The sequence below is a fragment of the Schistocerca cancellata genome, chromosome 1 (genome assembly GCF_023864275.1).
Source record: "Schistocerca cancellata isolate TAMUIC-IGC-003103 chromosome 1, iqSchCanc2.1, whole genome shotgun sequence".
Classification (NCBI taxonomy): domain Eukaryota; kingdom Metazoa; phylum Arthropoda; class Insecta; order Orthoptera; family Acrididae; genus Schistocerca; species Schistocerca cancellata.
In genome coordinates this window covers 881,943,610-881,964,103 of record NC_064626.1, presented here as the reverse complement: position 1 = coordinate 881,964,103, position 20,494 = coordinate 881,943,610, and the positions used below count along the sequence as shown (strand labels likewise).

At 37.1% G+C, this 20,494-nt stretch overlaps 1 protein-coding gene across 1 annotated transcript in view; it reads right to left on the bottom strand.

Annotated features, from left to right (window-relative positions):
• LOC126190571 (DNA replication licensing factor Mcm2) overlaps window positions 1–17,790 on the bottom strand; it is a 37,804-nt gene extending 20,014 nt beyond the window's left edge. The window contains exons 1-7 of the mRNA XM_049931030.1: window positions 17,657–17,790; window positions 16,744–16,880; window positions 9,789–9,848; window positions 9,495–9,658; window positions 3,437–3,522; window positions 2,947–3,341; window positions 2,674–2,866 (exon numbers count right to left, since the gene is read on the bottom strand). Of these exons, the coding sequence (XP_049786987.1) occupies window positions 2,674–2,866; window positions 2,947–3,341; window positions 3,437–3,522; window positions 9,495–9,658; window positions 9,789–9,848; window positions 16,744–16,880; window positions 17,657–17,659 (1,038 nt within the window). The 5' untranslated portion in view covers window positions 17,660–17,790. The remainder of the gene's footprint in view (window positions 1–2,673; window positions 2,867–2,946; window positions 3,342–3,436; window positions 3,523–9,494; window positions 9,659–9,788; window positions 9,849–16,743; window positions 16,881–17,656) is intronic.
• Between the last annotated feature and the right edge of the window lie 2,704 nt (window positions 17,791–20,494).

The following is a 20,494-nucleotide window of genomic DNA, read 5'->3' as shown; positions in this document are numbered from 1 at the left end:
AAAATTGAAATAAATTTTATGTTTAATTTCTAACAAATATAATGTATCTGAGAGGCATATTTTCATTTTGAACACAACCCGGAAAAGAAGTAGACAGAAATAAAGAACAAATATGAAAAATACACAATGGGAAAACAACACCAAAAATGGCAAAACATAATACCAAAATTCACCATAAAATGAGAAGAGGAAATGGATGGAAGAATGAACTAAAAATCATAGAAGAAAACAGGGAGGTGAGTAAAAAGATGCGCTACAGAATGGTTAAGTGTAAGAAGAGAGGCACAGCGGAAAATCTCAAGATGATCAATAAAGAAGGAGAAGAAGTTGATCATGTACTAGAACGCAAGGAGACATGGAAGGAATAGCCTGTCCTGCACCTATGCTATGTGTCGGAAGTGACGGAAACTTGGTGCGGTCTCTCAGGCGACGTCAAATAACAAATAACTAACGTTTCACATTTGTAGCATTGTTTTTGGCTGAGAAAAAACAAATGCTGTGCATTACTTTCTGGACAACCCTCGTAAAATGAAGAAAATCAAAATGAAATTAAAAACTAATACAATATTCATGGCTGGTTGATCTCATGATGTAGTTCAGCTGCTAAACTGAAGGGCTCATTGCTTTAGTGTCCATCTGGTATCTCTCCTGACAGATTAAGCAATCTACTTGATGAGTCACAAAGTCATAACTAAAGTGCAATGACTATGTGAATTATACTAACATACCGTCACTTGACCATCAGACAGACTCCCATACAGATGACATACCAATAAACATCCCTGGTCAGAGAGAGAACTGAAAGCACATAAATCACGAGGTCTGGATGTAATCTCAATTTGGTTTCATGAAGAGTACTCTACAGCACTGGCTCCTTATCTAACCTGCATTTATCATGAGTCTCCTGCCCAGCACAAAGTCCCAAGCAACTGGAAAAAAGGTGACACCAGTGTATGAGAAAGGTGAAAGAATGGACCTGCAAAATTACAGACCAATATTCCTAACTTTGGTTTGTTGCATAATTCTTGAACATATTCTCAGTTTGAATATAATAAACTTTCTTGAGACTGAGAGGCATATGTCCATAAATAAGCATGGTTTTAGAAAGCATCGCCCATGCGAAACACAGCTTGCCTATTCTCACACGATATACTGCGAACAGGCACATTTGATATCCCTAGATTTCTGGAAAGCATTTGACATGGTGCCTCATCACAGGCTGTTAACAAAGGTATGAGCATACGAAATAAGATAAGCAAGTGGCTTGAAGACTTCTTAAGTAATAGTGTTCATCAAGACAATGGTATCGTCACGAGTGCCACAGTGTAATAGGGCTGCTGCTATTCTCTATATACATTGATGATTTTGTGGACAGACTGGGCAGCAATCTGTCGTTGTTTGCTGATGATGATGTGGTGTATGGTAAGGTGCCAAATTTGAGCAACTGTAGGAAGATACAAGCCGACTTAGACAAAATTTCGGTGCCAAATTTGAGCAACTGTAGGAAGATACAAGCCGACTTAGACAAAATTTCGGGTCAGTTTGATGAATGGCAGCAAGCTCTAAATGTGCAAAAATGTTAATGTGGATGAGTAGGAAGAACGAACCTGTAATGATAGGACACAGTATTACTAGTGACCAGCTTGACACAGTCAAGACGTTTAAATAACTGGATGTAACGTTGCAAAGCAATATGAAATGGAACAAGCTAGTGAGAACCGTGGTAGGGAAGGCGAATGGTTGACTTCAGTTTATTGGGAGAATTTTAGGAAAGAGTGGTTAACCTGTAAAGGAGACAGCATATAGGATGCTGGTGTGACCTATTCTTGACTAGTACTCGAGTGTTTGTGATCCGTACCAGGTCAAACTGAAGGAAGACATTGAAGCTATTCAAAGGTGAGCCACTAGATTTGTTACAGGTAGGTTTGAACAACACAAGTGTTACGGAGATGTTTTGGGAACTCAAATGAGAATTCCTGGAGGGGAGACGACATTCTTTTCGAGAAACACTATTACAAAAATTCAGAGAACCGGTATTTGAAGCTGTCTGTCAAATGATCCTACTGCCGCCAACATACATTGCGCATAAGGGCGCCGAAGATAAGATATGAAAAATTAGGGCTCGTACAGAGGCATATAGACAGTCGTTTTTTCCTTGCTCTATTTGCAAGTGAAGCACGAAAGGAAATTACTAACAGTGGTACAGGGTACCCTCCGCTACACACCGTACAGTGCCTTGTGAAGTATCAATGTATATGTAGATGACCACTTTTGATATGTTGGGCTGTGTTTCGAGTTGTTATCAATGCAACACCTTATACAGAAGACACACATGAAAATGTTATAAGAGGACACTCACATTTCCAGTAAACATGATAGGAAGATTAAGTAAATGAAGTAAGACACTGAATAGAAAGTGTAGCAATATACAAATGACCACATTTCTGACCAAACTAAATATATTTCAATCATCCAATTTGATAGATACCATATTGCTGTTATGATAAACAGTTCACTTACATTTGAAGAAATACAAAATTTCAGTCAAAACTGAATTAGTGAGAATGTTTGATCAGCAAGTCAAATCTGCTCAATAGTTATTTCAAATAACCCAATATTATAAAAACGCATCAAAATTTCCTGTAGTAGTTAATAATTAAAATCAATGCTCACCATGAAAGGCCCTCTGCTTTGACATTCTGGACATGATCCAGGTTTAAGATCTTCACTTTGATTCTGTACAAATGGACCCAACACACAGCCACACTTGTTACAGTCATATTTCACAAGTGATAACTGTGGCAGAACACCAGTAGTTGTTGAAACCACACCTCTAGTACGGACCAGCTGATTTAGATGTACTTTCCTGTGACAAAAATTGGCCTATTTGTAAAAACAATAACAGTTCACAACTAAGTATAATTTCATTGTGATTTGCATATTTACCTCAATGAACGTATCTCTTCTTTCAGTGGAAGTTCTGCAATTCTGACATGAATTTCACTTGTAACTCTCCCGTAACTTGGAAATATGTTAAACACCAACTCTGTAGCTACTTCATCAAATATTTTCAGCATTTCTATTGGAGCATCAGGAAGGAAAAATGCCAGCACTTGTTCTTTGAATGCTAGATGTGGGAAGTCAACAACAAAGCTGGATTGATTGTATTCGCACATGCGACGAATTCGGTCTTTATACACTGCTTGACCTTTTTTGTTAGTATATGTCCGCAAAAAATGCCTAAAACGGTTCATTATTTCAGTTCGTGGACCTAACATACAGACCCATTCTCTAATTGGATGTCCTTTAGTATCCTCAAGGTTTTCCAAGGATTCAATCATCTGAAAGGAATTATAAGTTTTATAACAAAAATTTAAAGTTCCATCCGAGGTAAATAAGTATCCAACATTGGGTTGCTTAAGATGCTGATTCTTACTTCATCTTCTCCAAGCTCCCCAGCAGCAGACTTCTCTGCCAATCTCCTTTTCCTCTTTGTAGGCGCATCTTCATCATCACTTGGATCTGAAAAGGCATAAATGAGATATATTGAATTACTCTTGCTGAGAGTTTTAAAGTAACTAAAAACAATTACGTGCTTCATCTTTCTTTACAAAAAAGAAATCTTATTCGTAATATGAGTTTTTCAAACAAATGTTCAGAATTAATGTTATTAGCATAGTTTTTACACTATACAATAAACAGATATACAATTTTGTAATATCACTACTTACATTAAACCAAGTGCTCACGTGTTACCAATTTATACTGATTATTCCGGTTACTAGTTTATGTCATATACTTTTCAAATTATGTTCCAGAAGGTAAGATTTTGTTTATTAATGAAAAGCATCCTAGAATGAATGAATGACACATAGATACAAAAAAGAGGGCTTTTTAAAGTTCAAATTTTTTTTTTTTTTTTCGGTGTAGCTATTAGGTCTAATCATGCGTTTCACAATGGTTTTCTGTGAACACAAATCTTGGAGGAACTTCCTGGAGCAAAGTGGATATATTTATCTTCTATCACTTACAAGCACTTGTCATTCAACTGACAAACTGTCGTCACTTTCAGTCTCTATATAGCCATCCTTTTTTGAAAGCATTGCCTAAACAATACAGGAGAGTCTGAAAGTGTGTGTTTTGTTGTCGAGTATCCAAAGCTGCGCACAGTGAAGACAATATCTCGTGACAACTAGCTCAACCAAAACATGACATCCATGCTAGAAATCTAGTATCATATACTCTATATTGGCTTAACATTTAACTATCAGTGCAGAAGCACATATAAGAAGGTTTAAGGTCTGTTCTTAAGCAGCCTGAGTATACTTGGGATTTTAAGTTTCTGCCAAAATAATAAAAACAAGATAACCCAGGGTCTTATGTTAAGGGTTTAAAAGTTACTTTAGACTTTATAAAACAACAATGATAAAGTGTTGTCATTATTTATGATACACTGTTGGAGCCACTCATGTATGTTATCCAAATCGTCGAATAATGAACACAATGTAAAAAAAAAGATGATGTTCAGAAATATCAAATGTTGTTGGCATACAGAGAAATCGGCCAACTAAAAACTGACACTGAACTATACTAGTTATAGCTCATCACCAGCCCAGTGAAAGCAAGCATCCTGTAAAAGTTCCCAGGAGCTGATGTCTCAGACACATACACTGCATACTGAACCATTTTTGAAAAACTGCAATATGAAATATCGGTGTTTTGAAACACTTGAAAACTGCTCTCCACCTCTCATCAATAGTACCTGGCTCTTTTTCAGAACTTTAACCACAACCTATCCCTTTGTTCCAAACTACTTTGTTCAACAATGAACATTCATCAAATAGCTCATCAGTATTTATGGGATCTTCTATAATTTCATTAACAACTTTTCAACTTCTTCACTCTCTTCTAAATCAGACTATGCAACTTCGGTTCATAAATTAATCTACTGAAATTTACAAACTTCATTAAAACTGGTTCTCGACAATTCTAATTATGGATACTAGGGTTATAATAATTGCTTATGCTTGAGAAGAATTACTCAGGTTGTATACACTGACAAGAAAAAAAGTTTCCTGGTTAAAAATACACTTTTTCCTTGTTAAATGCAGCATACTTGCTCTCAGGACTGTAAAACTCATCAATCCTTCGAATGATTAAGGTTTTATATGCCGGCGTAGAACTTCATGGTGCTTTAGAAAACAGAAATATACAAAAGATCTTTGTTGCGCAGCATCATGTACACTGCATATTTTCATATTAACGGAAGTACAAATTCGAATTCCACCAAACACAGCAGATTAGTTTTCAAAGCATTGAAATCGAGATTTGCCCTGCATTTTTGAAAGTCAATCATGGCTCACATGACATGATCTCACCAGCCAATGACAGCAGATATTCAGAGCACAGGACACGTGATGATGTCAGCCAGTAGCAGTATCACTGTTAAGCAGTGCAAACACGAAAATAGAAAAGGTTAGTGGTTTAAATTAATACACATAGTGTAGCTACAAGAAAAACTAGCTTTCACATACAATATTTGTATTTCTGTGCGTGTTACACTTTAAAATACGTAACACAAATGTGCCAATAAAATTTTAAGGAACAACACAAATTTCCGGTCTTCTGGGCTCAAAATTCTTCTTAGTGGCTGGTCCTCAAAGAGTTAACTTTCAAATGAGAGTCAAACACACTGTGGTTTATGAAAATCATTGCACATATTCACAAATAATATAATTCATCTTGTGTAAAAGAGAATTTACTTTGAAAGTTACGCTTTTCAAGTCACCGTTAGCAATATTTTCTCACAATGTGTTAGAAATAGGTTCGTTTCAGCAGTTGCTATTGAGCACCAGATGACATGTGGACACGCGTTCTGCTCGTGCACAGCTATGATGTCGTAGAAAACCATATAGTCATATGTATAAGGCATTGAAAGATCTTACATTACGTCATAAAGGAAATAGGACATCAGATGATACTCTAAGGGTAACAGAATTTCATAAACCATACTGCAATGCATAATTTGGCTTAAAGTGTACACTCATATGTCCAGATTCATAATGAAGTAGGCTGCAACCTGATACTAAGCTTTTCAGTGTGGATTTTGGGTTGTTAACTTTCTTGGAGTACAGTAATGTATTATCTCATGTATTGCTCTGTATTATGGCATACTGGCATATGTGCCAGAAGATAAAAAATTAACTTGAAATTCAGTGAACAGTTGAAAAGAGTCAATGGTGTGGAATGAAACACTTGTTTTCCAGTGAATTGACTGCCTCAGCAGAAAAGATTAATAAAAACCAAATTTCTTTAGCAAACCAAATAAAAACTAATTGTTCTGAAAGGCGATTACTGCCCGACTGCCAAAAATGTGGAAATAAAATTAGATCACAATATTGAAACTAGTAACATATTTTAGCCTTCTGTAACTAGGTGGATGTATTTTAATTCACTTGATTGGAGCCTATCAACTGCTCATACGAACATAATGTAAACAGTTGTGACATCACACTCACTGGAAGCAAGTTTGTTGTTATGACGTGTTACATAGACGTTGTCTAAAGCCTTTGACACATTTTGTTGCTGGCAGAGCTTTGTGTGCAGCGTATTTTGTTGCTGTAAATGGCAGATTTCCCTTGCAACTTAAGCTGTATGTATTTATTTCCTCTCATTTGTTTTACTGCTGCAGTACTATTCTTCAGTAGTGGGAAACAGTAATATTCTTACCAATCAATATTATAAAAATTTAACTGAAAACTAAAACAATAAAAATTTCCTGGGTTTTCCCCAGCTATCCCCCAGGTGAAAAAATTCCAGGGTTTTTCCTAGATTTCCTGGAGTGTATATAGCCTGATTTATGTTCCTGCGAATAATTACTTTCTTGTAGAATGAATAGAACTTTGGCAGAAGGTGCTACAAGGTTGTGGCTTTTTCCCCCTCAAAACCAATAAATTAATTCAGAATATGTCTGAAATGCTGCTGTTGGTGGGATACAATTAGCTTCCAGTTTCAGAACTACCTTAGTAACTAACTGTAGACAACCGTATCCAAATTTATAGAATTTCAAAAATCAAATTATAATTTTGGGTATTTTTCACAAGACTTTAGGCAATTAAAAATGGAAATAATTCTATTGCAGGTAACAAACTAAAGAACCTTGTGCTACTAAGATAATACTTGTTTGTTACCTGTTACCACAAATTCGCAGAATCCCCCAAATACCTTTTCTGAACTTGTTTTCATTCCCCTTTCCCTCCACACCATTAAAATTAGTGTTACTAGCAGCATAACAAATCAACTTTTCTTCATGTGTGTTATTTTTACATTGAGCAATTTCACTAGACACTTCATCGAAATTTAAAAGTTTAACTTCAATTCCTTCCTCTAGACTGACGTATCTTACAACAATCGGAACAGGTTTTACTTCAGTTCTGATAGAGCTGCACATTGCTATTGTTATATAATTAATGCTTTCCAAAGACTGTAACACATTATCAAATATAAACAGCGAAATACCGTTAACAGTAATTGCCTGATTTTTTGTTCTATCAGATGAAGATTTTGGGTCGGGTAACTTTTTAAACAGTTCAGATGTGTCGTCTGACGTCTTGAAAAAGTTTGTGCCTAGCGGTGTAGTCTCAAAATACCACCTCTTTAGCAGCACATTCATGAACACTGTTATTCCCACCTTTCACTTTAAAATTATCTCTTAAGTATGGTGAACCAGTAGCACTGATAGCACTCCAGCGTTTAGCTGTTTTTAAGTTGTCTCCGCCCTTTCCTTTCTGAGTAACAGAAAATTCTACTGTAAATAATGTGCTATATATCTGTTCGTTGTTACTATTATTACAAACTTTAAAAAAATTGTATTCCTGTTGCTGGCTAACATCCAACACACACTTTACTTTCTTTTGTCTACTGCTAAACAAAACAATGAGAGAAAAAATGAATACAGCTAAAATGATAAACTTGTCGAGAGTTACTTCACACAAGAAAATGACAAACACAATGCCCCTGTTTTGTTGCCAAATGATTAACTGAAAAGTTGTGGTGAAACAAATAGATATGTTGATGTGAGCATTTGCTGCAAGCTTGGCTAAGAGAGGCATGGCAGTAAGACAATGATTAGAAACTTATGTCAAAAACACAGGTCTAAAATTAAAAAAAAAAAAGCCTTGTCAGTCATAAAATCCTCAAACCCAGACTTTTTGCAACCCTGGACAGCACTAGAAAATCAACACTGTCTGGGCTAATTCCAGATACATAGTAAGCCAACAAACTAACATCTCTGTTGTATATATGTTGATTAACTGCTGACAAAAAGGTCACCGACTTTCACAAATAGTTTTTACACTAACATCTATGCTGCATCCACAGGCACCACAATATTTATTTCCAAAAATCCTGAAAAATTTCTCAAACAATATTCTCACAAACTGATAATTCCAGCATTCTAACACACCTGAGATTCTCCAGTTGGTGACCTACAATACCTCACAATTGAAAACCATCATAATATTTTCTTTTAATCACAAACAGGAAAATAACAACCAGGTTTGCAGTTACAATAGTTGTGCTTTGTACCACAACTATAAATTCATTGTTCTTGAACCTTCTGGCAATTAATCCACAGTGTACATCTTAACATCTCATGGAACTATAATAAAATGGCAATATAATACACTTCCAACAACACATCTCTCACTACTATATACCCTTCACATTCTGAGCAGTGTTTCCTACAGATTTATTTCTAATGCATCCTTTACCTTTGGTCTGTTAAACATGTGGCAGGCTGATTTATCATTAATTCAAATGTATAATTTACAGGTTGGCTGAATTGACTGATAATGGATACCAGCTTAATATGAAATGTCACATGAGCACAAACATAAGTAAAACACTGACAGTACTTATACAGTTACTACATTTTCTGGAATTTAGGTTGGTGTGACACAATAATGTGCAGCACAGCTTGACATATACGTTAAGCTGAAAGGTGGAAGTTTTGGTGTGACATATGAGAATTAATATAATTGTTGTTCTAGCACACATTGGATTTCAGTGGGTGATTTCTGTTCACGCCTTTGATGACACAACTGTTGTGAGCATTCAAGTGGTACTATTAAGTTCAATGTTTCTGACGAAAAAAAAAAAAAAATCTACAGTATGGTCTATGAGGGGTAACATATCTGATTCTGTATGAAACACAGTAAGGAATATCAGTTTTAGTCTCTACTCCTGACAAGTAGCTGTCAAAATATCTTCTAGGTGAGAACTGGCCCCAAAGTTCTTTACTGCAAGTCAGTCATCACTGTAATACTGTAGGGAACGTCATGTAGGACTCAGGATTACATTAGATTATTAGTAGTGTAGGCAGGTTAAGTGACAGGTAAGTGTAGAGCACACTAAAGTAGAGATAAGAAACAGAATAACGCATTTGCAGGACAGGCCATTTGACAAACTTTTACAACAAAGAGGCACCAACATACCATAAATAAGATGAAAGTCATCTCGGCGAGCATCTGCTTCTCTTTCACGTCTTTTCATTGTAATTTCAGCCGCCAAACGATCTGCCATTGATATTGGATCATAGTCAAAATCATCCAGGCCTTCATCCGCATATCGATCAAGCTTTGGTATTGCACGATAATCACTGCAAGCGAAACCATTTCAATGTCACTTGTCACAAAACAAAAGCTTCTACTTACAAATGTTGCATTAAGATCAGCAAAAGAGGTATTTTCTCAAAACTGAAGTATAATAAAAGAAGTCTAAAAACTTACTTCTCCATATTGTCTCCAAAGAGCTCCTCTCCATCACTTTCCTCATCACTTGCCCCTGACCTGAAAATCATTTAAATATAAAAGAGTAGACAAATATTCATGTGATGTAATCATTCTGTTCCCATCCCATACAAATACATTTAACAAATAAATCTCATTGGAGAATTATTAAATTACAGATGATTTTGAAATGGATGGATATTTCTACAAAGGGGATTTTTTTTTTTTTTTTTAATCTACCCACACCCACACAAATTACATGGTTACAACAATAATCACATTATTTCCGAACTATTGGTTCCTACTGCTTGCATATTCACCCACCAATGCATTGTACTTCCATGTCTAGGATGAAAGGGAAACTAATGCCCCATTGACTACGAAATTATTGCAGACAAGGTGGAAGCTAGGTTTGTAGAAATATATGGAAAGAAATTGCTCACAGTCTTTCAAAAGAACTGTTTGGCATTTGCCTCTTCAGAAATACAGGCCCAGCGTCTTACCACTATGCCACCTCACTCAGTAGTATGTCGCAGAGACTGGCTTCACTTGCCTCTAATGAAAAAAAGTGATAAAATTCAAAACGAAAACACTTTGTTAGTATAATACACCACAAATATTCCCACTCTCACAGAATCCCACTAGAGCAATATAATTGTTTTGTTAACACCAAGACATTTATAAAAGTTCTCATTATCAGAACAGAGAACACAATGACTTGTGCATTATGTACCAATGAGACAAAAACAAAGATCATAACACTAGTCATTGTGAAGGTGTGACATACTGATGAAGGCAATGTTACTGTGTGATTGAGTGAGTGAAAGTATGATACAATCAGTTAGCTGGTTTGGTCAATCAAATATTTTTTTTCCCCTTTACTTCCAACCAATGTCCTTCCAATCTCCCCATAAGCATTCTTCTCAAGAATTGCATAACTGGCTGCATTCGGCTACCACTGTCCGCACAGGGCTGGCTGGCTTCTGATTTTTTATGTCATCACTGTGGCTTCTCATGTGTCATAGTATCCTGTACAATACTTCTCACCCTGCTCTTGGAGGAAAAAAGTTTGCCTGAGACTACCTTCTCTGTTACGAACATGCAACTTAAGTGTAGAATCAGATCTCATCTGTTTCAGAACTGTAAGGATCATTTGTGAAATAACAGGCAGTAAATTCTCTTGGAAATATATTCCAAGAACTATTTTTGAAAAAGCAACTGCATTACTATGATCATGCAATGCAGGCTTTCATGCCAATGTTTGCAATACTGATAATAAAAAATTTATGGGCATAAGGACATGATCCAAGGCATAATTATCTACCTAAGATTTCAGTATTCATGCCTCAGATGAAATCTCCAGGAGTGGAAAACAAACATTAGGCAGAGAATTATACTTTATACCCATGAATCAAATGCCAGCAATATGTTAAGATGCTTGTGGTGGCACTGATGGCCGGGAGCCTACACCTGTGGAAGTTCAGCACCGAGTTGCAAGTCTCTTCTGTTGACACCACATTAGGCGACTTGCATGCCAATGATGATGAAATGACAGTGAGAACAACCCAATACACAGTCCCCAAGTGGAGAAAATCTCCAATCCGGCCTGTAATTGACTGCATAGCAATCAAATGTGCTAATCACTCGGCTAAGGGGGTGGACAACATGCTTGCAGAAGACAATTTGTACCAGTAAACAGTTACGGTTCATTCTTAAAATATAATGAAATACATCTTGCTATGTACAATTTGCAATACTCTGATAGGATTATGTGAATAGTTGTATGAGGCTTGCTAATCAACCAAGGTTGCTGTTCCCAGCTAGCACTCAAGCTTATTTCAAGGTGGATATTGAGTTTACGTTCAGTTGAAAATTCAAGATTGAAAAATCAACCTGTTACACAGCTTGTTTCAAGGTGGGTATTGAGTTTAGGTTCAGTTGAAAATTCAAGATTGAAAAATCAACCTGTTACACAGTTTACATCAAGCTGTAAAAATTTAGCTTGAATTAAAATAATTTTCCCAAGCTTGAAATAAACTGTAATTTCCCTGGAAGGCTGTACAGCAGATGCGCGCGCAGCATAGCTTCCATAGACGTCCACGGGAAGCGCCACAAGCGTTTATAAGCCGTGACGTAAGGGTGTTGCCGTGTGTGACATCATGACGGCGCGGAGTTTGGTTTGAGTGTGGCTGTCTCCAGTTCTGTTTTATCTTATTTTATTTACTTTTCTGAGCCTTGCTATGTTAACGGCCATTTTACCTTTGTGACGCGCGTTAATGGTTGTGGTTTGTTGACAAGTTTGTTTTATACTAGAAAACAGTTCGGTACGGTAATGTTACAAATGTTAAATATTACGTAACGTAAAATTACGTTTACGGGCATTTTACCTTTGTGACGCGCGTTAATGGTTGTGGTTCGTTGACAGGTTTGTTTTATACTAGAAAACAGTTCGGTACGTTAATGTTACAAATGTTAAATATTACGTAACGTAATTAATTAGGTTCAATAAATTCACATTAATATTTATATAGCTTAAAACAAGCTGTAAATACCAGGCTGTATTCCACGTGTGTAGATACAGCTGGAGCCAAGATTGATAAGTCAAGCTTGAAATATAGCTTGAATTCTGCCAACTTTGATGTTTATTTCAAGCTAGAATCCAGCTAACAGGCTTGAATATTCCAGCTTTGATCAAGCTTATATACTTGAACTTTACAGCTGGAAACAAGTTTGAAACCGGCTTACTGTGCTATATGGGTTTGGTCCAACTATGCAGGAGAACCATCGTATCTACTGCTTTACAACATATCACTTAACATTTTGTTTGGAGTACTTGTAAGTAATCAATACACAGTCTCAAACAATGGAAATTCCAGGTAGGAATATCATCGGTGTACGAAAAGACAAATTGTTGCTTATCGTAAAGAAGAAACGCCAAGTTGCAGACAGGTACATATTTAATTGAGCCTGCCTGCAACTTGATGTATCTTCTTTACAGTAGTAGCAATTTGTCTTTTCCTACATTGTCAATACGTAGTTTCTTTATTGTTGAGGGAGCAACAATGTAACATGCAAGAGACCCACACCAGCTTGATTTTTCAAAGTTTGGCAATGAACAGCAGCACTTATTTCTACAGGCTGCTCAAAATTACTTTAGGACTGAAAGCTGTGAGGGGGGGGGGGGGGGGGGGGGCGAGCTGTGTGAGGAAGGCACAGAGCACATTCAACCATTCTTGGGAAACCTGAAATCCCAGCAACCACCCATCATTTCCGTGTTATCTCTCAGTGCAAAATGAAATTTTACTTTTGAGTCCTTATAGTTGCAGGGTTCATACTTGATCTCACGAGCCTCACCCTCTACTTCCTTCACAGCTTTTAGTCCTCCCTCAACAATAAAGAAACTACATATTACTATTGTCTGTAGTGTAATGCTGAATGACACCAGAAAAAAAGTTCATCAAATGTTATTCAGTGGAAATGTTGGTCCTAGTTCTCTTAACCAAGGGACTCCCCTGTATGATTAGACTAAGACGACTGTGTGCTTGTTATGTAGCTACACCAACAACAACTGTTCTTGATAATACTCCCAACTATTATCTTGTTGACAAGACACTCAACCATTCTCTTGCTGATGAGACACATACCGTGGAAAGCAAAAGTAGATGATTGGCTTCAGTGTCAACACACAAAGTGAATACGAAATTTAAAAAATAGTGCTGATCGATCTGATACCTGTCCATATGCCACAGTCCTCCAGTCCTCATATACAAAATCAACAAGGTGGTAAAACCATATATGCATAATGCTATAGAAACCTGTCACTGCCACTACAAACCAATACAATTGTATGGGCTCACAATCATGCATTTTCACAAATGAACTATCTCTCAACATCTGCATTATAATTGTTGTAACACTGAAGTAGGCCTAATGTACTTTATTGTAACAACTCTTCTTTATTAAGTTTCCTCACCTCGATTAACATGTAATTTCCTTATTATCTTGTTACAAAAAAGTAGAAACAACGCGTAGCTACACTGAAGAGCCAAAGGAACTGGTACATCTGCCTAATACCTTGTAGGGCCCCTGCGATCACACAGCAACATGATGTGGCACAGACTCGACCACAGTCTGAAACAGTGCTGGAGGGAATTGACACCATAAATCCATAAAAGTACGTGGGGATGAAGAACTCTTCTGAAAAGCATGTTGCAAGGCATCCCAAAAATAGTCAATAATGTTCATGTCTGGGCAGTTTGGTGGCCAGCAGAAGTGTTTAAACTGGGAAGAGTGTTCCCGAAGCCACTCTGTAGCAATTCTAGAGTGTGGGTGTCGCACTATTCTTCCGGAATTGCCCAAGTCTGTCGGAATGCACAATGGACATGACTGAATGCAGGTATCAGACGGGATGCTTATGTATGTGTAACCTGCCAGGGTTGTATCTGATGTATCAGGGGTCTCATATCACTCCAACTGCACACACCCCACACCATTTCGGAGCCTCCACCATCTTGAACAGTCCCCTGCTGACATGGAGAATCCATCAATTCATGAGGTTGTATCCATACCCGTACACGTCCATCTGCTCGATACAATTTGAAATGAGACTTGGATGAGTTTCCAGTCACCAACAGTCCAATGTCTGTGTTGACGGGCCCAGGGGAGGCGTAAAGCTTGTGTCAAGCAGTATCAAGGGTACACAAGTGGGCCTTTGGCTCCGAAAGCTCATATCGATGATGTTTTGTTGAATGGCTCGCATGCTGACACTAGGTGATGGCCCAGAATTGAAATCTGCAGCAATTTGCAGACGGGTTGCACTTCTGTTACGCAGAATGATTCTCTTTAGTCGTCGTTGGTCCCATCCTTGCAGGATCTTTTTCTGGCCACAGCGACGTCGAACATTTGATGTTTTACTGGATTCCTGATATTCGCAGCACACTTGTGAAATGGTCGTGTGGGGAAAATCCACTTCATCGTTACCTCTGAGATGCTGTGTCCCATCACTCATGCACTGAATATAACACCACATTGAAACTCACTTAAATCTTGATAACCTGCCGTTGGAGCAGCAGTAACCAATCTAACAACTGCATCATACACTTGTTGTCTTATATAGGTGTTGCCAAAGCAGCACTGTATTCTGCCTGTTGCATACCTCTGTATTTGAATATGCATGCCTATACCAGTTCCTCTAGCACTGCAGTGTATAAGACTAGTTCTCTGCTTCTCTCAATTAGGCTACACCAAACAGGCAATTGATGACATTTAGAAGTGTGAGAGCAGCATCATGCATCACATTTAACTGAAATTATCTGTCGTTAGAGATCTCCAGCACTGTACCATTTTGAAGTAGGTGAAAGTATGATGTATTCTTAAGATTTTGTTTGCATAATGTGTTCACAAGAACATTAGGCCTAATTAATAATATTTCACCATCAATCAAAAATTTTAATTTTTCAATTGCTGACAACACAATTTGGAGCTACAACTCCATTTTCGGGGACTTTATGGCTATACAGGGTGTTACACCTGCTTCAGTCTTTTTCCTAATAGTAACAAAAAAACAGAAGTGTTAGATTTAATCAGATGAACTTCACCTCAAGTGGGATTAATGAGGAAATGGTACAGAAAAGTGAGAAAATCCAGTAACATATTACCAAAACTTGCATTTGACCACATAATTTTCATCTTTTGCATTGATGAGTGACTTCAACAACATTTGCATTCACATTATGAAACTATTTAACATGTTATGAAAGTATTAAATGACATACCGCTGCACATACAATGCATGCTACAGTGACATGATGGAGTATTGGATTTACAATTATGTAGGTGGGGATAACAGTAAGTCCCATCTAGCATTCTCTCATCAATCCCACCTGATTTGTAGTTTATCTCATAAAATCTAACAAATGAGTTGTTCTATTATCATCAGGTGAAAATCTGATGTAACACCAAATATAGCCAGACAGACCTTAAAAATGGAGCTGTAGCTCCAAAACATGGCAATTAAAATACACAATTTTGATATCGCTGTCTTTGGTTGACCTATCTAGATCAAATCAACCAATTCCAATTGTGTGTGTTTTATATTTCATTTTATTCTCAAGGATTTCATGTGAGTTATTTTTCGGTTTTGTGTATACCATACGGTAGTCATCTTACTGTTGTGTATTTAGCGTGCCCCCACCATACCCACTACTGCTTCATGCGGTTTTCCCATAAAGTTTCATTTTATTGCTGGACTGAAATATTTAGTGTCATATACAGCTTCATTTGCAGGTGCTTTTAAGGATGTTAAGGTCACAGTATTCTATATGGTGGAAATAGGTATGTCCGACATCTTGATGACGTCACATGACAAATGAGACGGTTGAAATTGGACATTTCCATATTGCCCTGATCTGTGTACAACTAAAACAAATTTTGCTATCAAGTAAGAGAGTTCATACTATCAATGCAAGTAGGACAAAACACTCATCTCCCTCCACTGATGAGCGACAGTGCAGGAGGGCAAAATTCTGACTACATCTGAACCATATCCCACAATCCGCCACAAAGTATCAGTTAATGACATTCGATAAACACTTGTGGAATATGAAGACTTTCAGTGGCATGCACACTAATTACTTGGGGTGTGCTAAAAACAGTGACGCAACAATACTGAATCTACGTGGTTCTTTGCTCAAGATAATATTTGCTGTTTCCTCAATGAAGTCTCCAACAACAGTGGTTCACTTTTATCTTCCTCTAGCTACCTAGTTAACCAGTCAGCAATTTAAAAAAAAAAAATAAATAATTAAAAATAAAAAAAAACGCTCACGGCAAAGTTGAGTGACATGACAGAAATTAGTTAATACACAGAGGGCTACACTGGATTCTGACAAGTGAGTGTGGTTAGCAACTTTTGGCATCAAATAACTTATTTTACATGGCATAATTTGGATCTTACCCTCGACTTGCATCATGCGGGGTGAAAGGAGACTGGATATCGTCGTCTCGAGAAGGGCGCATCCGAAATGGGCCTTCAAAGTCTGAGCCATCTTCTGACCCACCAGGTGATGGTGGAACAACAGACGGTGGATTACTCTGGGGAAAGAAACATAATAACTTATGAACAACCCATATTTATATACACAGTAAGTGACTCAGCTACTGACTAACTACAACTTTAGATGCCTTTACATATTAGATAAAGGTAATAGTTAACACAGTCCACAATAAATGATTCTTGCAGCTTCTCTGCCGCAATTACATACAGAAATTTCCACTTCACTACGAATTCGCATGTAATGCGCTTAAGTTTACAACTCAAAGAACACGTGAGCTGCCAGAGTGGGCTGGAAAATCTCATATATAGGGTACAGTGGAACAAATGCCCTTCCAATGCAATTCATCACCAATGTTTGCTCCTCACTTGTCCTCAATAACATATTTGGCTGGCAACTACCTAACAAACTGAAAATGTAATTTCATGTAACATCGCGAAGCAAATGCGTAACTCTACCACTAATCCGGTTTCCCATCAAATGGCACTTACAAGTTACTGTCCTAAACCTCTATTACTACAAAAAAAATTCTATATCACAAGTCGTTTTAAGAACTATACAACTGACACATAACGATCAATGAATTTAATACTAACGAATGGTGTTCCTGACGAATCACATGTTAAAAATCTACTAACAAGTAATACGTCGGCAGTAATATCACTATTGATACGCAATAAATCCAATGTGAAACTCCTGCGATTTCCACGAGTGTTCACTTTTGTCGTCGCGCTTAAAAATTAATTTTCATCACAGCACGTATGTAACGGATAAAATGTAATAAACAACTGCATCTTTCAGGATGTGGAGTCTTACCATGGTAAAACAAAAACAGTAATTCCCACTACTTGGTCAAAATAAACTACACCACACACAGCAATATCACAAACAATGACCAATTTACGCGGGAAAAGTTGCCGCCTCCAAAGACTATAGATGACAGACAGTAGTCTTTCATTTAGCAAAGATAAACTCTACAACTTCACCATTAAGAGTTGATTCACACTCGACGGAACAGAACGGAGTGGAACAGAAAGTCAAAACGTTCCACAATACATCTCAAAGGGCCACATTCACACAGCCTGTCAAAGGAACGAAACGAGGCACGAAGGGACGGCACGTCAACGTCAAAGTTTCTCAGTATGAAAAATTTGACGTTGACGTTGCTAAGGGAAATTGCATCGTCGCCGCTAACATCTTAAGTTGACGTATTTTCTTTTCGCTTATTCGTTTTACAGTACTGGATTTGGTACTTTTCCGTCATCTTAGTCTTTATGTATTTATTTTTTATTATTACTTTGTTTTGTTTCCGAAACACATTGCACTTGTTCTATGACGACCTGGACTTTTTTACATTGCGAGCTCTTACACGTGAGAGGCCGGATATAAGAAAACGGAAGACTGTAGGTTTATACAATTAGTGAAAAGAGCTGACAATTAAATTGTATAAAAATAAGAACATAAATTAATGAAGCATTTTGATAGCGAAAAGTCACCTCTACTGGAGCAGAAAAATACTGTTGCTTCTGACGTTATTTACTATTTAGAGAAAAACCACCATGGGTGAGATAAACGGCCTGTTTGCATTCTCTCACAAGTGTTATTCGACTTGATTGTGTTTATGTACATTCGTTAGTATACAAACATCGATGTTTTGAACTGTTCGTTCTGTTCTCAATAGTTACAAAAAGTTGATCAAGGAAATCCGTTATGAAGTTCTTTACGGCCCTTAATAAAATTTATTGTTGCTAGTTTCTTACTTGTGATACTGTATTCTGACTTTTTTTATCTCAACTGTGGTGTCTGATAACCTTACTTTCACTTTTCGGTACTGGGCTAATTGAATTGACGTCCAGTTGCTGTCCCACCTAGTGCGAACATACCACTATATGTTGACGATGCCGCCTGACTTTCCGTTTCGTTCTGTTCTGTTCCGTTGTCATCTATTGTTAAGTGGCTTTTAATGGCGATATTCGCACACGCCGTCTACGGAACGCAATGGGACGTTAAAGTCAAGGTTTTTCGGGAAAAAAGTTTTGACATCGGCTTTGGTGTGGGGTTTCATCTTGTTTTTGATCTGCAAACCACTCTGAAGTCCATAACTGTACCAGTTATTATGGGGTTTCATCCTTCCATTCCCATATGGAGCGTGAGAAGAATAATTGCTTAAAATTCTCCTTATGTGCTGTAATTAGTCTTACCTTGTCTTCACAATCACCATGGGAGAGATATGTAGGGGGATGTGGTTTTCCCCTAGATTCATCACTTGAAGTTGGTTCTAGAAATTTTCTAAGAGGTCTTATCAAGAAATTCTCAGTCCAGTCACAAATCTCTCTTGATACCCAACATGACAGTACTATGTGTAATTTTGACGTAAATACTTTTGGAAGTCAAGGAACTCTGACTTGATCCAAGGCTTTCAGGATGTCATGTGAGAAAACCACGAGTTTGGTTTCACATGACTGATGGCTTGGAGGACTTTTTGTATTCGAGATATTTCATTAAGGCCAATTCACACTGGTCATCATGCCATGTCACGTCATGTCAATTCGCTTACCCCAGTAGTGAATGACGAAAGTGAGCTTATTTGTTTTATTTACTTATTACAAATTTCGTGGCTCCATACTGTGATGAATTGCAAGAATGTGGAATGAGTCAGGTATACATCAGTAAAGTGATACAATAAAGAAATGTACAATAAGAAAAATGTAGCAAATTTCTGAGTAAACTTAAAAGTTGGTATAAAATCAATAACATACAGTTCAAGTAAACACAATATAAATTACTGGGAATAGCTTACGGTACTGAAAAAGTAATATTTACACATGGACGAATTTAAACATGGAAGTCGAAGAATGATTGACACATTATAACAATAAAGTCTCAAAACATAAATATGATAGACAAAACAAACTTAGAAAAACAATTATCAATTAATCTGCGTGTACTTATCAGGAGAGTGTAATGATTTATCCAGAAAGTATTTTCTATATTTAGATTTGAATGTAAACTGATCATTAGTTTGGGCTCTTGATATCTGAGGGAAGAGAATTGAAAATGTTTGTCGCAGAATAGTGAACACCTCTCTGTACAAGACTTAAAGGTTTCAGATCCATATAAAAATCATTTTTGACCTTTTGTTGTGATCATGGTATGCACTGGAAGAGTGAAAAGAGAATAGTTATTCAAGGCAAAAATCATTGAAGAAAATACGTGTGTGCTGATTAATAATTGAGGCTTACAGAATAGGCTTCTGCAAGAATATCTCAGATGAATGCCAGTCATGATTCTAACTGGTCTCTATTGTGCTGTAAAAATTTTTTTTTATTAAAGTTTGAGTACCTCCAAAAACTATGCCATACGACATGACAGGATGAAAAGTAGCCAAAATAAGCAGCTTTAACAGAATTCATATCACCAGCAGGTCTAGGTCTAGAATATGCTCAGACCAATTTAACTTGCCATCAGTTAGAATGCTCAGGTTCTTAGAAGATTCGCAAGTAATATATTTTGGTTGTCACAGTTGAAGTGGATTACTGCATTTGCTTGTTGAAATGCAAGAAATTGAACATTTGAGTTTTTTCAATACTTAATGTTAATCCATTATAGTTAAACCAGACTAATATGTCTACAAGTAGAGTATTAGATTTATTT